A 16,953-nucleotide genomic window follows, 5' to 3' on the forward strand; every position below is an offset into this window, starting at 1 on the left:
GCCCCAACGAGAAACATTTATTTATCTACAAACCATGCTGGCGGGTGATATTTGCTTTAGTGGCCACTTCTTTTGCTACACGATAGTGTAGTCCAATTGAGGTCGGTTCACCGACGGACGGTATCAAGATTGGGCCGTGCTTTGACCTGGTGTCTTCCTGGTAACCCCCACCTGGAATAGAAGACAGATAACAGTTCTTCAACGCATGCAACAGAATGCCTAGTCGGAAAATACCTGGTGATTGGCAGCTGATTCAAACAGTTAGCAGCATTGCTATCGTGTCCCGGTCGTAGACACAAAACACGTAGCAGTTTAGCGGAGCACAGTTGTCACACCACAGTTGTTAGCTCCACCAGCGCCAAGCTGACAATAACGATTTCAGTGTACGTACTGTGGCGCAACGTAATTCTAGCCAAGCGCACGATTAGGCTAAGTTTAGCGAGAGCCCCTTTCCCGTCGTCTAATTCATGTTCTTTCAAGCATCCATCTCTCTAGAAGGATAACAGGACATATGCAGCACGTCAGCGTGGCCCGTCTAGCATAGCGGACTCGTATATGCAGCTGCCCAGCATATACGATGTGCTAAATATAGCTTAAACAAAATCGGAGAACCTTCAAGGATAACTTTATAATTGTGCGCCCAATTTTAGCAAGCAGCTTCAGAACTGACCCAGAAAAGCATGGAGGCCACAAGCAGACTCGCTGCTGACACCTTGTTTCTTGCTGTGGCAGAAACCTTCAGTACCTTTCGTGAAAAAACTACAGATACGTTGTCTGGTGTCTTCTGTTGTGCCGCTCCGAGCGTCCACTTTCTTACAGCGCCCACGACGCCAAGCGCCTCCGACGACTGGGAGCATAAGCCCACCGACGGGCGACATGTGGGCCGAGCCGATGACGTCATACATCACACAATAGCGCACTCGTTGTCCCTCGAGCGCCTGCGCTTTTTTTTTTTTTTTTTTTGTTGATGGGGTCACGTTCTCCGCCACCACCGCACACTGGCTACCGTGCTGCTCACTATGATTTCTGATCGTGGCTACGTCTTACCGAAATTTTGACAGCGCTACACAACAGTGCCTCGTCGTTCGTGTTTAATATTGAATTGTCCCGTCTTGGGCGCTGCCAAAACTTAAGGAGTTACCAAGTTACAAAATTTAACACCTTTGCCGTACGTCTTACCCTCACGAGGTGTTTTTCAAGCCTGACATCGGCGCTTAGAGGAACAAGTGTAAGTGCGTTCAAAGTTTTGCAAAGTTGTCTTGTTTGCAGTGACGCACCAATTTCCAGTATGCGCGGTTGAGAACGCCCGCACGAAGACTTCCTTACGAAATGTCCAGACTAGGCACAGAAGGAAACCTAGCTTTATTTTGTGGTTGTATAGATCGGTATGCCATGATGTTGAGAACCTGGAATGGCATATTTTTCAAAAAGCCAGGACACTGTGAAGTCACCTGAGGAAAGCAAAGTCCCGTCTGTCACAAGACTTCCTTCTTTACAAAAACAGCGTGCAAAATGCCCATCTTCCTATGTCGTTATCTGAAAATAAAACAGAACTTGTGCTGGCATCTCTGATTTTTTTTTTAAGTATAAACGTTAGCGGGAGTCGCTAAGCTTGGAAGGTAAGAAGATCTGCGCTCACTGCGCGTCAGTTTCAATCGTCTCTTTTTGCTTCCATTACTTTCTTGTATCCAGCTTCAGCAATCAATAACGACCGAAAAGAAATTTTACATGATTGCGTTCTATGAAATTACGATATCTGCAGAAATGACCGTTTTAGGCCAAGCCAAAGTCGAGAAGAAGCCTTGCGCGCTGGCACCCCGGAATTTCCATTGGTGGCACTGCGCATGCTGGCTGTTACCAATGCACATTAACGGCGAGACGTTGGAGCGGCCATCTCCCGCGAGTGACGGCAAGGCTAAGACGCCGTTCGCTCTGGCTATATCGGCTGCCGCGGGCGCTCGCGAAGGCTAGGAACCAAGTAGGCGCGGGAGCCATGCTTCCCAAAAGGATGTTCTGGGTGCTTGCTGCTGTCCCGCCAGAAGTGGTTAGATTTTTTTCGATACCGGGCGACTCGCAAACACTTGGAGGCTTAGACATTGGAAGCTTCGCAGAGTTGAAGATGTCTATTGGTCTTGCAATGCACGGGCGCCCCGTGTATGTCGGTAATATTTTGTTTTCTTTATAAAAGAAGGTCCGCAAATCCAGTGCGTAAATATGTGTAAATTATTTTGTCGCACTTGAGAGAAAAGGCAAACTGCAGCAAGTCTTGGAAGCAGAATATTGATTTAGAGCCACGCAAAAAAAGTTACAGGAAATGAGCAAGTTTAGAAATATACGTAGAAACACAATGTTTACTAATCCATAACTCTGCCCGAAAAAGATATATCGCAGTTCTCTTAATATATCCGTTAGACCTTCTTAGGTGGACATACCTTACGACAAGTTTACAGTTTAGATGAAATTGCTGGTCTTTAGTAGCGTTTTCCCCCTACTGACAAATTAACAGTATATTTCAAAGTATGTTATAATACATCTCTTTATAGGCAATATTCCTTAGGATATAGGAAATAGCAGCGTCGAGCTGGGCACGCGCGAGACGCTATGACAGATTTTCGCTTTGTGTCGTTCCGCTGTTTCGGGGAATTTAGCGAGAGAGGCTAACGCTCGCGAGTCGCAAAGAAAGTTTCGCGTGGAAAACATGCGTTATCTGAACATTCTTTCTCGTGGCTTTATTTATTTACGGTGATATTTCATTTGCTTCGAACTCCGTTGATGCCCACTGCCAATGCTGCCTCGTCGCGCGTTCTCTCCTCATTTAGCACTGTTAATCGGTTTCTACGTTTACTCCGGCATCTGCGCTCTTTGATACAACGAACGGGTTTTGTTGCCTCACTACACCATTTCCGGGGTCGGCGGTCAGGCAAACGCCGCCAGCGCAAAGGCGCGCCTTGCGGGTCTTGTTCCTCGCCCAAACTCCAGCTAGCTATTGGGATGCACCTGCTGTCGCAGGTGATCTATGTGGCGTTTGAAGGTTTATGCGCTAGTTAAGCTCCCGGGAAGTACTGCCCTCCTCTCCTCCCGCCGGTCTCTCCCCACGTGCATAGCAGCTATGGCAGAGGACTCCGGCTAGGAGAGGAGGAGAACGACAGTCGCACTCCGCGGCGGCGCTGCGCGAGGGCGGAGACAATACGGCTAAGACGAATCGGCTTATAAGAAAAGCCGCCTGTGCTAGCGCTATATGCGTGGTGGTTCAAGAACCTGCTCTCCACGGAACTGCGCAATGAAAAAAACAAGCGCCGACCAAATGTCATCTCTGTAACGAACATACACGCCAGTGAGCGCTTCATTCAAAAGAACAGCTTTCTGTGTAGAAGCGTTCGCCTATTGGCTTACACTACAAATCATTATCGATGGCTTCTGCCCTCTTGATCTTCGCAAGGTTCCCGCTTCTTGAGAGGCGGGAGTGGCTTACAGTTTTGGATGTCAGAATATGGACACAAATACTGCTTAGAATAGTGGATGATACTTTGTTGCATTTGTCGCAACGATCAAGACGAGTGGCAACTGGACCACATTTATTGCCTCACGACAGGAGAACGAACGTCAGTCATTACATTGCTGGTTTGCTGAAGTGATTACCGATAACGAGCGAATTTTCCTTTGCGCGACCATTCCTTTAGTCAACCAGCGTCAGCAAGAGAAGATTGCTTCAGGAATGCAGGATTTCATGGGCAACATAAATGCCTCCCAAATAAATAAGAAGTGCCCCTCTGTAGGAGCACAAACAATCAAATTGGAAGTGTAAAATCTGGTCACTTTTACTGTGAGGTGGAGAGTTCGCCACACCATAACCCAGGAGTACAAGACAGCTTTGTTTAGGCTGTACTTATGTATAGCGAAGTACCAGGAAGACTCAATAGATGGAGGAGGAAGTACTTGGCAAATTTCTGAACACATATTTTTCTTTACAAGCTTTAGCATTAAGCCAACTGAATGGCTTTAACAGTCGTCAATTCGAGCATCCGTCACTGCAGACCACTCGGAGCATATCTTGACTAGAAGGCAAAGACTGTGCCTTAAGGCAGAACAAGACGAAGTCCCAGATGCCGTCTCTTCTGTGTTTAGCAGAAAAAACATCCCAACGAGAGATAAAATTTGTATGTGTTGCCCGAGAAACTAATATGGCGCGCAGGTGCGTTCCTTCAATACCTACGCGGTGACGAGGGCTCAATGTCATTCCGCGTTAACACAATTTAAGAACGCGGCCTGTGGAACACATCTCATTCCAGACGTATTGTAGGCGTGCAGACGCCAAGCATTGCATGTTATAAGTGCATCAGGCGATGACAGCAGATATGTAGTGCAGCTATCGCGCTGCACGAAATCGGGGCCGGTGGCGCCATGTTGCAGTTGCGCCAGAAAGACATTTCATGAGATTCCCGCTTTAAGGCAATCTTCTCTTACGACACGCCCGGCATGCTGTCATGAAACACAAACGCCAAGTCACACCTACCTGAGCGAAGAGCTTTTGCAAGTATTCGGGTGGCGTTGATGGCGCTCGACGCGCCATTCACCAGCGTTTTGCCCAGGGAGATCACTGGTGGCTCCACCACCAGAACACGACCCGCGTCGACGCTGCGGCGCACCCTGGACCCGCTTTCCACGTCCGCAGCCGAGGCTGACGGCATCTCCGTTGACGGTTCAGAGCCGCCAGCCGTTTCACCGGCAGCACTGGGGTCTGTGACCGGGGCTTCTTTCGCGCTCGGCGCGTGTTCGTCACCGTTGCCTTGTTGAGAGCTCGTTGCCTTCTCGTCAGAGTCTTTTGAGGTATGTTCGCCTCCGTCCGGAGGCGGGGATTCGGCCTTTTCAATTTTTTCGGAATCCTCGGACGACGTCACCGGTGCGTCTTGGGCGTCAACCGCGGCGTTCGCATTGACTTGAGTCGTGGAGTCCTTGACGGCTTCTTTAGGCTCAGTCAATGTTTCACCTTGAGACACCAAGTCTTTGTCGGGGCTCGCCATCGTGTCCGTGGATACATCCGAGGAAATTTCGCCACCGTTCACATCTGTGGAGTCGGGTTTTTCAGAATTCTCTGTACCCGGTGACGATGCTGAAACCACCTCGTCGTCCGTGGACGTAGCGTCCACGTTGACGGACTCCGTCACAGATTCGGCGTTGGTTTCTGCTGTTTCTCCGGAACCTGTCAATTTGGAATCTTCCGACGGCGAGTCTCCATCCGCGACACTCACGCTGCCCGTGTCAGGTTGAGCGCTTGCATCCTCAGTTACGGGCTCGTCTTGGGCAGAAGAGCTCTTCTGCACAGTGCTTTCTGCAACGGGGCTTGAACTTGCGTCGCCTCCGGAGGGATCTGTCGGCTTAGTGGAGTCTTCTCGTGCTCCGTCGTCTGTGCTAAGACCATCTGGATGGTGTGCTGGGCCAGGTAGTGAACGCGGTGCGCTTGCGCTGTCGCTTGGATCCTGTGCATGTCCGCCCTCGGAACCTAAAAAGTAAAATCATTATGTTTCGGTAGCTTTAACACCATAACTTCCTTTTCAGTGTCTCGATGCATGCGTTTCAAGACGCATAGTCGCTTTGAATGCACCTACAAAAGGCCTGGGACGTTAGGATGTTCAATGAGCAGTCATCTTCCATAATGCGGGTAGAGATCTGCGACAACTTTTTCATTGTGATGAAAAATTATGCAGACGCGCAAGGTGCTGTTATCATTGGGGACACCGCCGTCGCCTTGTCACGACATCAACACGCACGTGCTGCCCGCGCGTGCAGGCTTAGAGGGTCTTTAAATATTAGAGACGCGCAACCAAGTGGATGCACCGTTAAACTTGGCCCCCTCGGCTCTGCCGCATCCTTGGCAGCGTTCTGGCTTCGGCTGCTGGCATGAGCGTTGTGTGCACACGTACTAATGAACTGCTGAGCAGCAGCGTGCCTACCACACCGGGCTGCATACACTGGTATGAGCAAACAAACAGTAAACTTCAAGCTAAATAAATCAAGCCCTCGCTTTGGACGCTGACAAACGACGATGGTTTTCCTTCGCTGTAATCTCGTGCACCGTCGGCGTGCGTAGGGAGCCTGCATAGGCCTTCTCTAAAAGGGAGCCGCACGCATATGTAGGTTATCTATGGTCGGTGACAACGTAAGAATTACAAACGTGATCCGCCGTGAAAAACGCTGTGGACCTCCTCTTTAGCTGTGTAAGAGAGCCAAGCTAATTGGGCTTTCCTTTTGTGGTGTAAATGCTGGGCTAATCTAGAAAATAAAAGCTCGTTGTTTCAAGTTAAAATAAAAACTTTGCTTGGGCAGCGATATCAGGATCAGCCATTAAATTCGACAAAACATTTACGTTTCACCTGAAATCATTGCCCCCCCTATGGTGTTGGGCTGCTGAACACGTGGTCGCGGGATCGAAACCGGGCCCCGGCGGCCAAATTTCGATGGGGGCGAAATGCGAAAACACCCGTGTGGTTAGATTTAAGTGCACGTTAAAGAACTCCAGGTGGTCAAAATTTCCGGAGTCCTCCACTACGGCGTGCCTCATAATCAGAAAGTGGTTTTGGCACGTAAAACCCCAAATATTATTATATTATTAAAAGTGACTGACGTAAGAAAGATAAAGGCAGTTGACTTTCCGGTGTCTACATTATAAGGCACATATATTCAACTATGAATTAACCAGCTCAACAAGTGCTGCTGCATTACATTTACCAATTTCAGACCTAGTGAATCCATTCGCAAGAATATGGTTTAGCAGCCTACAAATATGCTCAAATTACGTTTTTCAAAGCAGAACTAATATAATGTTAAAGTTAAGACATTTATTTTGGCATTCTGACAAAGCTTCCGGCACCAGTGGTGTGCCGCCGTGTGTTTATTACAGCAAAAGCTTTACTTCGACGGTATTTTGAGGCCATGCATGCACCACCTCACGCAGTTCTTTTCGTTTTTTTTTTCGTTTTTCTCTATATGGCTAGTTTCCACGGATCGATGTCCGTAGACAGAAATTGGAGGACGCTTAAGCTTCGCCTTCAAGAGTAGGACGTGACAGCGTTATCGAGGGTATTGGGGCATCCTCGCACCGGTCCCCGCTCGGCCCCAATGCGCTCAAACGAGACGAAGGGGAGAAGCGGGCGAGTGGCGCGCCACCTGTCGGGGCAGCGCCGTACATTGCGAGGAGGGGTCTTCTGTGTTTGCCGCAAGATGGCTCTGCGTGTGCGCCAAGCGCAGAAGAAATGTAGCGCAAACGTACTTTGCTACTCGTTTAAATGCGAATTCTGTAATTTACATGCTCATAACTACCGATATACACCACAGTATAACTTTCTACGGCACGTTTCTAACGCAACACCGCATTCACTAGAGGCGCTTTTGTCCCATTTCGAACAATTGAACTCATGGCTGAGTGGTAGCGTCTCCGTCTCACACTCCGGAGACCCTAGTTCGATTCCCACCCAGCTTATCTTGCGATTTGTTTTATTTATCAATTGCCTTCCGGTATTTTTCGCTCTCGGCCAACGCCGCTGACGCCGACGACACCGGCTTTTCTGCGAAACAAGAAGTTTCTTAACACTGTCGTGTTAAAAACCGTGGATCAATCCCGAAGATATTGTAATACTCGGCTGAACGGTGGTGGAGGGGAACCTGGATCCAAGCACTCCGTCATCTTGCGAAAATGCATTTAAAATTTAGGGTCCAAATAGAACCAATATCAGATATTAAGCTGAAAAGAACAGATACTACACTTTGAGACCCGCGTCGGCCATGAATATGTTCGCACCGCCCTCTTATTGTCGACTTTCCAAGCGTCTAGTTTCCTCGGGGGCGGCGTTCCCGTCGTCCACGCGAATTTATATAAAGATCGCGGCAAATGAGTGAGCATTAATGTTCTAAATTCTGTCACACCTGTGTCGCGTGCTAAACAGCTTCGCCGGTCATCCACCTTCAGAGTTGAATTGCTCGTGGTGTTTTCTTTTGAAACTTTAGCTAAGAAAACACTTTCCGAATTTTTCTGCGGATATTTATCCTTACTGAGAGTCCGAGACGGAAGAAAAAAGCAAAAGAAAAATAAACACAGCCGCATTATAAGTATGTTAGAAACAAATACTCGTTGATCTTATTCGAAACGTCTGAAATCAGCGCGATTCTAAATGAAATCATGCTACACAATTTAGCCCGTCTAAGTCCACAGTGAATGGTATTTTACCGATGTTTGACTCAGTAAGGCCTAATCCATAAAAGATATAATCGTAACTGAAAGGGTTACATGGACTCACCATTCCCGTTCTCTGGCATTGCTGGACTACGCTTGAGGACAGGGACTCCATCTGGAAATGGAAGTCATATTGAGCCATCCAGGAGCAACGATACCTTTTTTATGACATGCAATGTTTTAAAATTACAAGGAAATGAGGGGGGGGCGAGAGGCGGTTGCTCTTGCATCAATATCAAAGTTGTGTGTGGACGACGTTTCTCTTGCTTATCAAAATCAAACGTAGACGTAGAACTTAAATATTCTGCGCGTACATCCATTGTATATCTGGTCCGACGGCTGACCTTTGCGAGGTTACGTCGATTTCCCACGTGAACAACACCGCGTAAGCTTTTTAACCGTGCCCGAGCGTAATCACTAAATGTTTGCCTAGGTGCACCTGTTTCGCCTTTTAACGAAATACACCCTCGCCAAACTTCGTCGCGATTATGCTAATCACGTCCGCGCGATCGTTCCAGCACGTAAGGCAATTGAACCTTGATCCGTTTTACCGGCGCCGAAGGCGCAGCGTTATCCCAATAACGGTTGTACGGTTACGCTCTCCGTACTCACACTTTGTAGCTGGGCCATATTTTGCAGCCTTTCCGGGATAACTTGTCCTTACAAGTCATCCGGCACCGCATGACTCACCGGATGACTCACAAAGCTCACTTGTAAAAGCGAAGCCTCACGCTCTTTGCCCCGCATGTGTTCGTCGTTCAAGTTAATTCTCAAATATTGCCCTCAATAGCTAATTGCGTCAATTGCGTCAACATAATGCGTCATGGATTTCTTACCGGGCACACACACCACATTCTCTATAATATGCATTTTTGCGACACTTGCGCGACAAATCCACGAAGTACAAGTATGAAACACACAATTTTTGTGATTTGAGCTTGTTAGTGACGTTCCGTGATGATGGGGATGAAACAACGCAAACACGGGACAACGGCTTGGGGAAACATAACACAGCGTTTTCCAGTATCTTCTCAGCCGTCGTCTCACGCGTACGCTGTTTCTTCACCGCTAAGTAGCATTGATCCCTACTTTTCAAAGCAAGATCAAGATGTGTGAAAATGCGCAGTTACAGCAGGAAACCTGCAGATGAACGCTCGTGCAAAGCATGTGAAAATTGCGCCCCATTGCACACATTCTGCTAGTAGGTCGAAATATTGCGAGAGGTACTGCGATCGATACCCCGCACCTCCACCCCAATGTTACGCGAAGGACGAGTCAGTAAGACGAGTAACTATTTACAGGTTATATTTACAACAGCGGTTGCAGCGCTGATCAGTTAGATTCACAGCGCGCGCCCAGTTCGTTCTTCCTCTTTTTTTCTCGAGTGATGGCACCCACGCGCCACGCTCAAACAATGAAATACCACACGCGCGTAACAATGTCTAGCCAGCGAATAATGGTGAATGAGTAGGCTTGACAAAGGCGTTTGGTTTTGAGGACAGTATGGGGGAAAAGATAAATGTAAGTGGCCGCGAATACTAGTAAGGACGACTGGTAGATAAGTTGCGCAGAAGAAGGGACAAAATTTGAGAAACTCTTTTACCGTTTACACAGTAATGACGTAAATCATTATAATGTTTGCGTGTTAGAGTTTGGAGAATGTGGCTTACAGTGCCCTTCAAATATAGTGGCACCACCAGCTGGCATCAATATTGCTACTCTTAAAGCAGTTTCGGTAAATGAACATTACTACAAAACGCACAAGACAACTAATACATGGGTTCAATGCATGTAGCGATTTCCGTTATAATAAAACGCAATACATATATATATATATATATATATATATATATATATATATATATATATATATATATATATATATATATATATATATATATATATATATATATATATATATATATATATATATATATATATACATGACTACTACTACACAAGAAGCCTCCTTTTTCATTGCTAAGATCGCTGCTAAGCAGACGCGACCGGCAATTTGGTGTCATCACATTTACACTGCTACGGAAGTTCGTTTGATGGCCTACAACGCGTGCGTCATGCTAAAGTATAAAGGTAATGAAATAAATAAATACGACAAATCTTTAACGAACGAGTTTGGTGGCATGTGTCACCGGCCCGACTCAAACCGGGTGTTCATATCAGAGCAATAATGACCATTATTATAAACAGTTATGTGTAAGTGCTCGGCAAAACTTCACCATGTGCGTGGCTAGGGTCGTTGTTTACGTTCCACACGTGCTCAGAACAGCGCCGAATACACGGGTGAGCGAGCAAACGACCGTTGCGTTGAACAATTTTAGCATGAAGCAAGCGACCGCACATAAAAAGGAGAAGATGTCGCAAGTCGCTGATGCCCCAAAAGTGTCTCGCAGGTTAATCGATCTAGCTGTGAGGGACGTTGGGATATGTACCTGTCGACAATGAAGCGACCCACGTTTATTCGACTTTCCTACATATTCAAATGCGGCAAAGCTCACTTGCCTTTACTGTCCGTTGCGTTGTCTTCACCTGCGTAGAGAAACGAGTTTTGTACGTGAATGTCTGGTGCTGCTTCATGATAGCCTTAACAGAGAGGCTGACTATAGTGAGCTTCTTTGTCTTAACCAGGTTGTTGCATTGAAGGGAAGGCGGCGCGATAGCACTTATGCGAGAGCACTGTGGCCAAGCATAGAATTTTGAACTCAGCTGGACACTGGTGCGTATAAGAACAACAACAAGAAAAAAGAAAGCGATAACAAAAGGATAATGGTTTGGATATGCACATACGTTAAACTGACAAGGTGCAGGTAAGGAGGGAAATATTTCGATGTCTTCGGTGCTAGCTGAACATGAACAACTCGATGCCATGCAGTGTAGATATACCTTTCAATAATTTGTTCCTATATTACTACCATGATGTTGTTCTATTTTTCCCTAAAGTGCAATTCAGAGGGCTGCCAAGCAATCAGGACTAAGCTCAGAAGGAATATTTCAAGTATTCGCCTGGGGCATAATTGCGAAAATAGCTCAACAAGTGTATTCAATAAGAAAAGCAGCGGCACATGCTATGTCAGCTTAGATTCAAGTGGCAAAGCCAACGGTAAAAATTAAAATACTGGTCGAATAATTTCAGCACTTGTTCCTGGTGATCACAATGAGGTGCTGCGTGCAATCGCTCCGTTGCCATTATTTTTCAGTATGGCGCGGACAGAACTGCACATTTGGAAGCACGAATGAAGCCACCGTGACACGATGTTACGTATGCAGAGGAAGCTGAAGTGCGGCAAGGCGGCCTAGCCACTGTTGACGTTGGCGCATTTGTATTTATGCCAGTAGCACATAGCTTGAAACGGTGCCACGGAAAGCGAACAATGCTAGAGCTCACTGTGCCTTTCTTTGCTTCATTTCTATGCTTCCCCTATATATCACCGTATCGACTGTAATCGATGTCGGCTCTTTGGAGCATATTAGATATGGCGTCTATAGTGTGATGTTCTCTTACAGAATAAGAACTAACGTTTATTTTTTTTCTGTAAGTGGAAAAGAATCAGTGTTTGTGCGGTAACAACTTTCTGTGGTAGCGCACCCAAAGATGGGTAAACTTCTGTGCATGTGTTACTAGCTCAAGTAGTCGCAACGTTTTGCTGGTGCACTAGCGCAAGCTCTTGGGCCAGTTGGTGCATGATTAATTTGAAAAAGGGGGTACCAGCGAAACACAAAGGACGCGAACACAAGGAAAAGGTGTTAGACACGGACGGACGCTGGACTTTCAACTGCACTTTATTGAAATTTACATTGCCGCACGTAATCTCCAACGCATGTGGTTTAGGTTATGGTTTGCCAGCGTGTTCAGCACTACAACTTTTTTGTAAGTGATCTTTTTTTATATGTATAGGAGCCTGTTTAATGTATCTGTACTGTCTGTGAAAGAGTGCCAAAGTAAATCTGATACGGCAATCCCCGATCAAAAGCGAATGTAAGTATTGACATAATTTATGAATGGTGCGCTGAAAGGACAAATAAATCGAATAGGGTATACTCAAAATGTCAAGTGCGATTCTGTCGACTCGCAGAAAAGCGCCGTCCGCCATTGTGTGAAAACACGGCAAAATGGAACCGTTCCCTCGACAGCATTTCCACGCACATAGCTCTTGCTTTCATGCACGCTCTGCAGTGTCCTTCCACTGCTATTAGATGCTGTCTGCGAAGGAAGGGCTTCGTGCAAAACACTGCCACGAGCTGTACGCTGGAGCTGTAGCTGCACTTAAACAAAGAAAGTCTACGAATAAAATATAATCCGCATGCTACACAGTTGCCAAAGCAGGTGTTTTCCATGTCGTTCCCACGTGTCTTTTTGTTTACTGCGACGTGCGTAAGCCCCCATCACCCCACCCCCCCCGCCGCCACCTATAAAAAAAATAACCTTTTTTCCCCCACATCGGGTTTATTGAACTTAGCACTCAATGGCAACGCTTGCTTCCGTGCGAATAATTGTTTGGGAGCGCGAACGCCTGTTTCACTTATATGAGTGCAGCTATTTGCGATAAATCTTTATGTGAAGGCAACGTTTTATATACGATGAACTTAGATATTTGAAAGCGTTTAAACACATTTGCTGAAAAATAACTTTGCAAAAGAAATAAAAGCACCTCACGAATAGTTGCAGAAGCCATTTCGCTATAAATACTTTCCAAGTCGAAGCAATGATAAAGAAAACTTCTGACAACACAGCGTGATGTTCAAGAAATGCTATTTTGATTCATCCTACAAAAAAATTATGCGGAAATAAAGAACAGTTTGGCACGTTATGTAAGCGTGCAGGTGGAGCATTTATTAATGCAGTTTATTCACTGAAATGTCTTAACAGGTCAAGACTGTTGACCAAAGCCAAACATATGCCGTACCAACAAGGCCCTATAGCTATTATCCTCGATCCCAATGCAGGTTTTACCATACCAGAACAAAAAAAAAGATATCGGAATAACGGGTATGGTAGCGGGTGCACATAGCTCTAGCATACATGTTCACGGCAGTTCGATAACGTCATACGGAAAAGTGACACACACAGCGCTGTGTGTGTGTCACACGTGCCTCTCTGTTGTCCTTGGCGTTCAGCTTGCGCTACAACAAAATAAGATATGCCGTTCAGCACAATGCGTTGGCGGGCTAGTTGGTGCGAATCCACGAATACTTTGTTTAGCGCAAAACGACATGCACAAGAAAGACGACCAGTTCGTCTTTCTTGTGCCTGTCGTTTTGCGCTAAACAAAGTATTCAAAGATATGCCGTACCAACAAGCCCCTATCTTCTAGCTCCAGCTTCTTTACCACGCAGCGCGCTGATGAATCGCATGTGCGTTCGTTTTCCGTACCTCCATTTGGCATTCAAATAGTGTGTGTTTTTTTCGTTTTCTGCTCCAGTAGTTAGACGACAGGTTACATTGTGCACCTAACAGCGCCTTTGCAGGGTTTCTCGTGTTATTGCGGTGTTTGCGAAGACAGAGCGTCTCTAAACAGCGAAGTCCGCAACACTTACCAACGCCTGCAGCACAAAAGTAGTGCGATATATGATTAAGCAGTGCACTAAACACGAGTGAAAGAGAACATGCGCAACGCTCTGTGGTGTGAAAAGTTGGCACTTGCAGAAGCGAACGCGGCCCGAAACAGTGCACGGAACAAGTTGACACCTGACCGTCAACTTGTGGATCACGTTTGCCATTAGCTTTCACAGGACTTGCATGTGCGACCTGACTCGCACAATTTCAGTTAACAGGTTCGAAGCCAAAGAAACCCAAAGCGAACGAAGCAAACGCAGTGCTCATTAGTTGCGTGTGCGGTGATTCATCAGCTTTGACGAACGGCACTAGTACCGGTGCTTCGATTTTTCACAAGGCATGCGTTTGCGTGGGGAGCCAACGAATCCGCGGGAGCCGTAATGCAATGCAATGTGGTTTTAGAGGCGTCAGTCGAAAATGCGAGTGCGCATGAGCAATTGCTTAGGGTACGCAGCTCAGGTTCGAAGCGCACGTCGCCGCGAAAACACACTCGGCAAAGGTTCGATTTTAAAGCCGTGCGCCCCTTGAATGTGCCGTCCGCGTGGACATCCAACGATCGAAAAAAAAAGATGACCAACGAGCATAACTTCATTATTACGTGGGGGCACAGCGAAGCTGACCGTTCATTAGGCGCTACACGATGACGCCTACTGTTGCAGTTTTAGTCTTGAATAGCTACATGGCGACGATCGCTGATCCGCACAAGAGACATGCGCTTAGCAACTACGCCTAAGTACAAATGGTGACACGGCTAGTGTTGCCAGGTTACTATGCATTTTGAAAACCGTCTATTGTTTGGAGAGCTCCTCTGTAGAACACTCACTGGAGTACCATCTGATCTTATGCTTAGCTGGGCGCTATTCAACCACACATGCAAAGGCGCAGAATGCGCTACAATAATGTTCTATGGCAAGCGATACAGCATTTGGTATGGCGCAGTAGCGTAGGAAGAACTTTTGCACAGCTGCTGGGGGGGGGGGGGCAACCTAGGGTAACTTTCCTATACAAATAAGAGGGGGGAGGGGAGTGGTGTACCTTTACTAGTACAAATGTGAATAATGCCCCGCATTGAGCATAAAGATGTAAGAGAAATGTAATAAGGCGTACCTCACAGGTACGCCAGTGTGATACACCTTGACAAATAAGGAACCACATCAAGTGGACTCGCGCAGGAAAGAAGCGCAAGAACAACACTTCCAAAAACAAGTCAACAATCGAAAATGTAAAATAAAGATTTCTAGTACCGTTCTTTTTAATCAGCTCTTGAAGAATTGTTCAGAAACATATATTTGCGGAATAATTACAGTTCTTTTGGAACCCTTGTTTGCAGCTATACCAAGCGCCAAAACCGACTCATATAGTTATTTGGGAAGTTGCGTAACGATGCGTGGCGGCCAGTCCCGTACAACCGCGCAGAGAGCACGACTCAGCGGTTCTAGACGTACTGCGCCCACCACGAAAGGTTAGAAAAACACCTACACAAGCACACCAGAAAAGTGGCTACGTCAGGCGGTTCGACTGATAAATGTAGAAACATCATTCAAAACACACGGAATCATCTTCCGCTTCAGGCGGCGTTTTCTCTACTTGGTTCTAAAATAAAGATATCTTGATCCATAAGTATTTTCACAAACAATGGTTAAATTTGTTAAGTTTCGCTTTTCCTTCCTGTTTAGCTGTTGCCTCGGCTCTTTCCCTCTGTAGATCGCATAACTTCTCATTTCCTTGAGACTCTGGTTTCCAGTTGCCAAACTTGCACGAAAAGTTCTGTGCAGTTCGGGAAAATCGAGAAGAGGTAACGGGTGAAATTGATATTGCCAATGGGTTTAATGGCTATTGCAGGGTTTCATGATGGACGCTGTTTCGCATGATTTTATTTTCCACCTTATCTAACCGATATCGCAGGTATATGTTTCCGAGGATCTGCCAGCATCACGGCGAGCCGTATCTCGAGGAAATTATGGAGCAAAAAGAAAAGCTAAATGCAATTGGCGTTTTCTCTGGCCGCAACTCGTTCCACGTGCATACAGACTAGCTGACCACGAACCGAATCCCTTTCCTGGTCCCTGGACCAGTCTAAACAAAAAAGGTTGAACTAACAAAGGAACAGCGATGCGCGTGGCCGTTTCAATAGATGGTGAGAACTGAACGCATCTCGAGTTCAGTCGCGCAGGAACCGAATCGATAAGAAAATTGGCCTTCACACCCCAGGAGATGCCCATAACTGCCGCCATCTAAACGGAGAAAAAAAGGCAGCAAAATGTTAACCGCCGAATAGCTGTCGTGTCTCAAGATTGAGTTTGCGGCGCTTTAGGAATGTGTGTGAGGAGTAGTGGCGGGGGAGGGTCAGCGAGGGTGGGGGGGGGTATGCCGCTTAATTTCAGGGGGGGGGGGCTTGAGTAGGTATCTGGCTGGACTCGCTGAAGACGGCTAGGTTGCCGGCGCCAAGGTGTTCATCACGACCAGTGACGCACTTGCACTGGTGGCATCAGCTGCATACAACGCAGCTTTTATGTATTACAAAAAATCTCGAAAGAAAATCATTTCTACGGTATCCTTTTCTACGGCGTGGTCTACAGATGTGTACATTCGCGGACCGCGTGCGTGCGTAGTGAACAAACCCTTCCCCTACCGGAAAATGGGGGTAAAACGAAGCTTATCTTGCGTGCACCCAACCTCCGTAACGGTTAAGTAACCCACAAGTAATGGTGCCGGATTTCTTCGGCCTCCCGCTCCCTCAGCTAGGGGTCTTATTCTAGTTGCTGTCCGATTGCCTGGGCTCGAGTGGCTCTAACGGCTGGATCGGCGCGTCGACGGCGAGCCCTTTCACTAGCGAGTTCTCGCTGCCGCTTGTCGAAGACTGCCCGTTCCTCGGGGGAACGTACAACACATGGCAATTGCGTGGCTTTCCGAACTGAACTGAACGGTAACGAGGCCGAGGCAGCACGTGTGATACCCTTTCCTGCCATTTCGCTCTCCGGCGGAAGCGAAATGGCTCTTATTGGTTGCGTGCGTGGCATGAGCGCGCGCCTATGCTGCAAGAATGCTTGCCAATGACTCACGCTTAGGCGCCGCCGCAACTGTAAACTCATCGAACTGCCCTTTCCTGCAGCTGCTCTGTTCTGGGAGCAACTGGGTTTCTTCTTTTTCTGGT

At 47.0% G+C, this 16,953-nt stretch overlaps 1 protein-coding gene and 1 non-coding gene across 2 annotated transcripts in view; both read right to left on the reverse strand.

Moving 5' to 3' along the window:
- The window catches only part of LOC142574183 (uncharacterized), an 86,570-nt gene continuing 69,617 nt past the window's right edge, over positions 1–16,953 (reverse strand). The window contains exons 13-16 of the mRNA XM_075683333.1: positions 10,748–10,774; positions 8,292–8,342; positions 4,514–5,500; positions 1–171 (exon numbers count right to left, since the gene is read on the reverse strand). Coding sequence (XP_075539448.1) covers positions 26–171; positions 4,514–5,500; positions 8,292–8,342; positions 10,748–10,774 — 1,211 coding nt within the window. The 3' untranslated portion in view covers positions 1–25. The remainder of the gene's footprint in view (positions 172–4,513; positions 5,501–8,291; positions 8,343–10,747; positions 10,775–16,953) is intronic.
- On the reverse strand, positions 7,600–7,785 carry LOC142576936 (U2 spliceosomal RNA). The gene has a single exon (XR_012827030.1). It is a non-coding gene; the product is annotated as a U2 spliceosomal RNA (small nuclear RNA).

Source organism: Dermacentor variabilis, chromosome 3 (assembly GCF_050947875.1).
Source record: "Dermacentor variabilis isolate Ectoservices chromosome 3, ASM5094787v1, whole genome shotgun sequence".
Lineage (NCBI taxonomy): Eukaryota > Metazoa > Arthropoda > Arachnida > Ixodida > Ixodidae > Dermacentor > Dermacentor variabilis.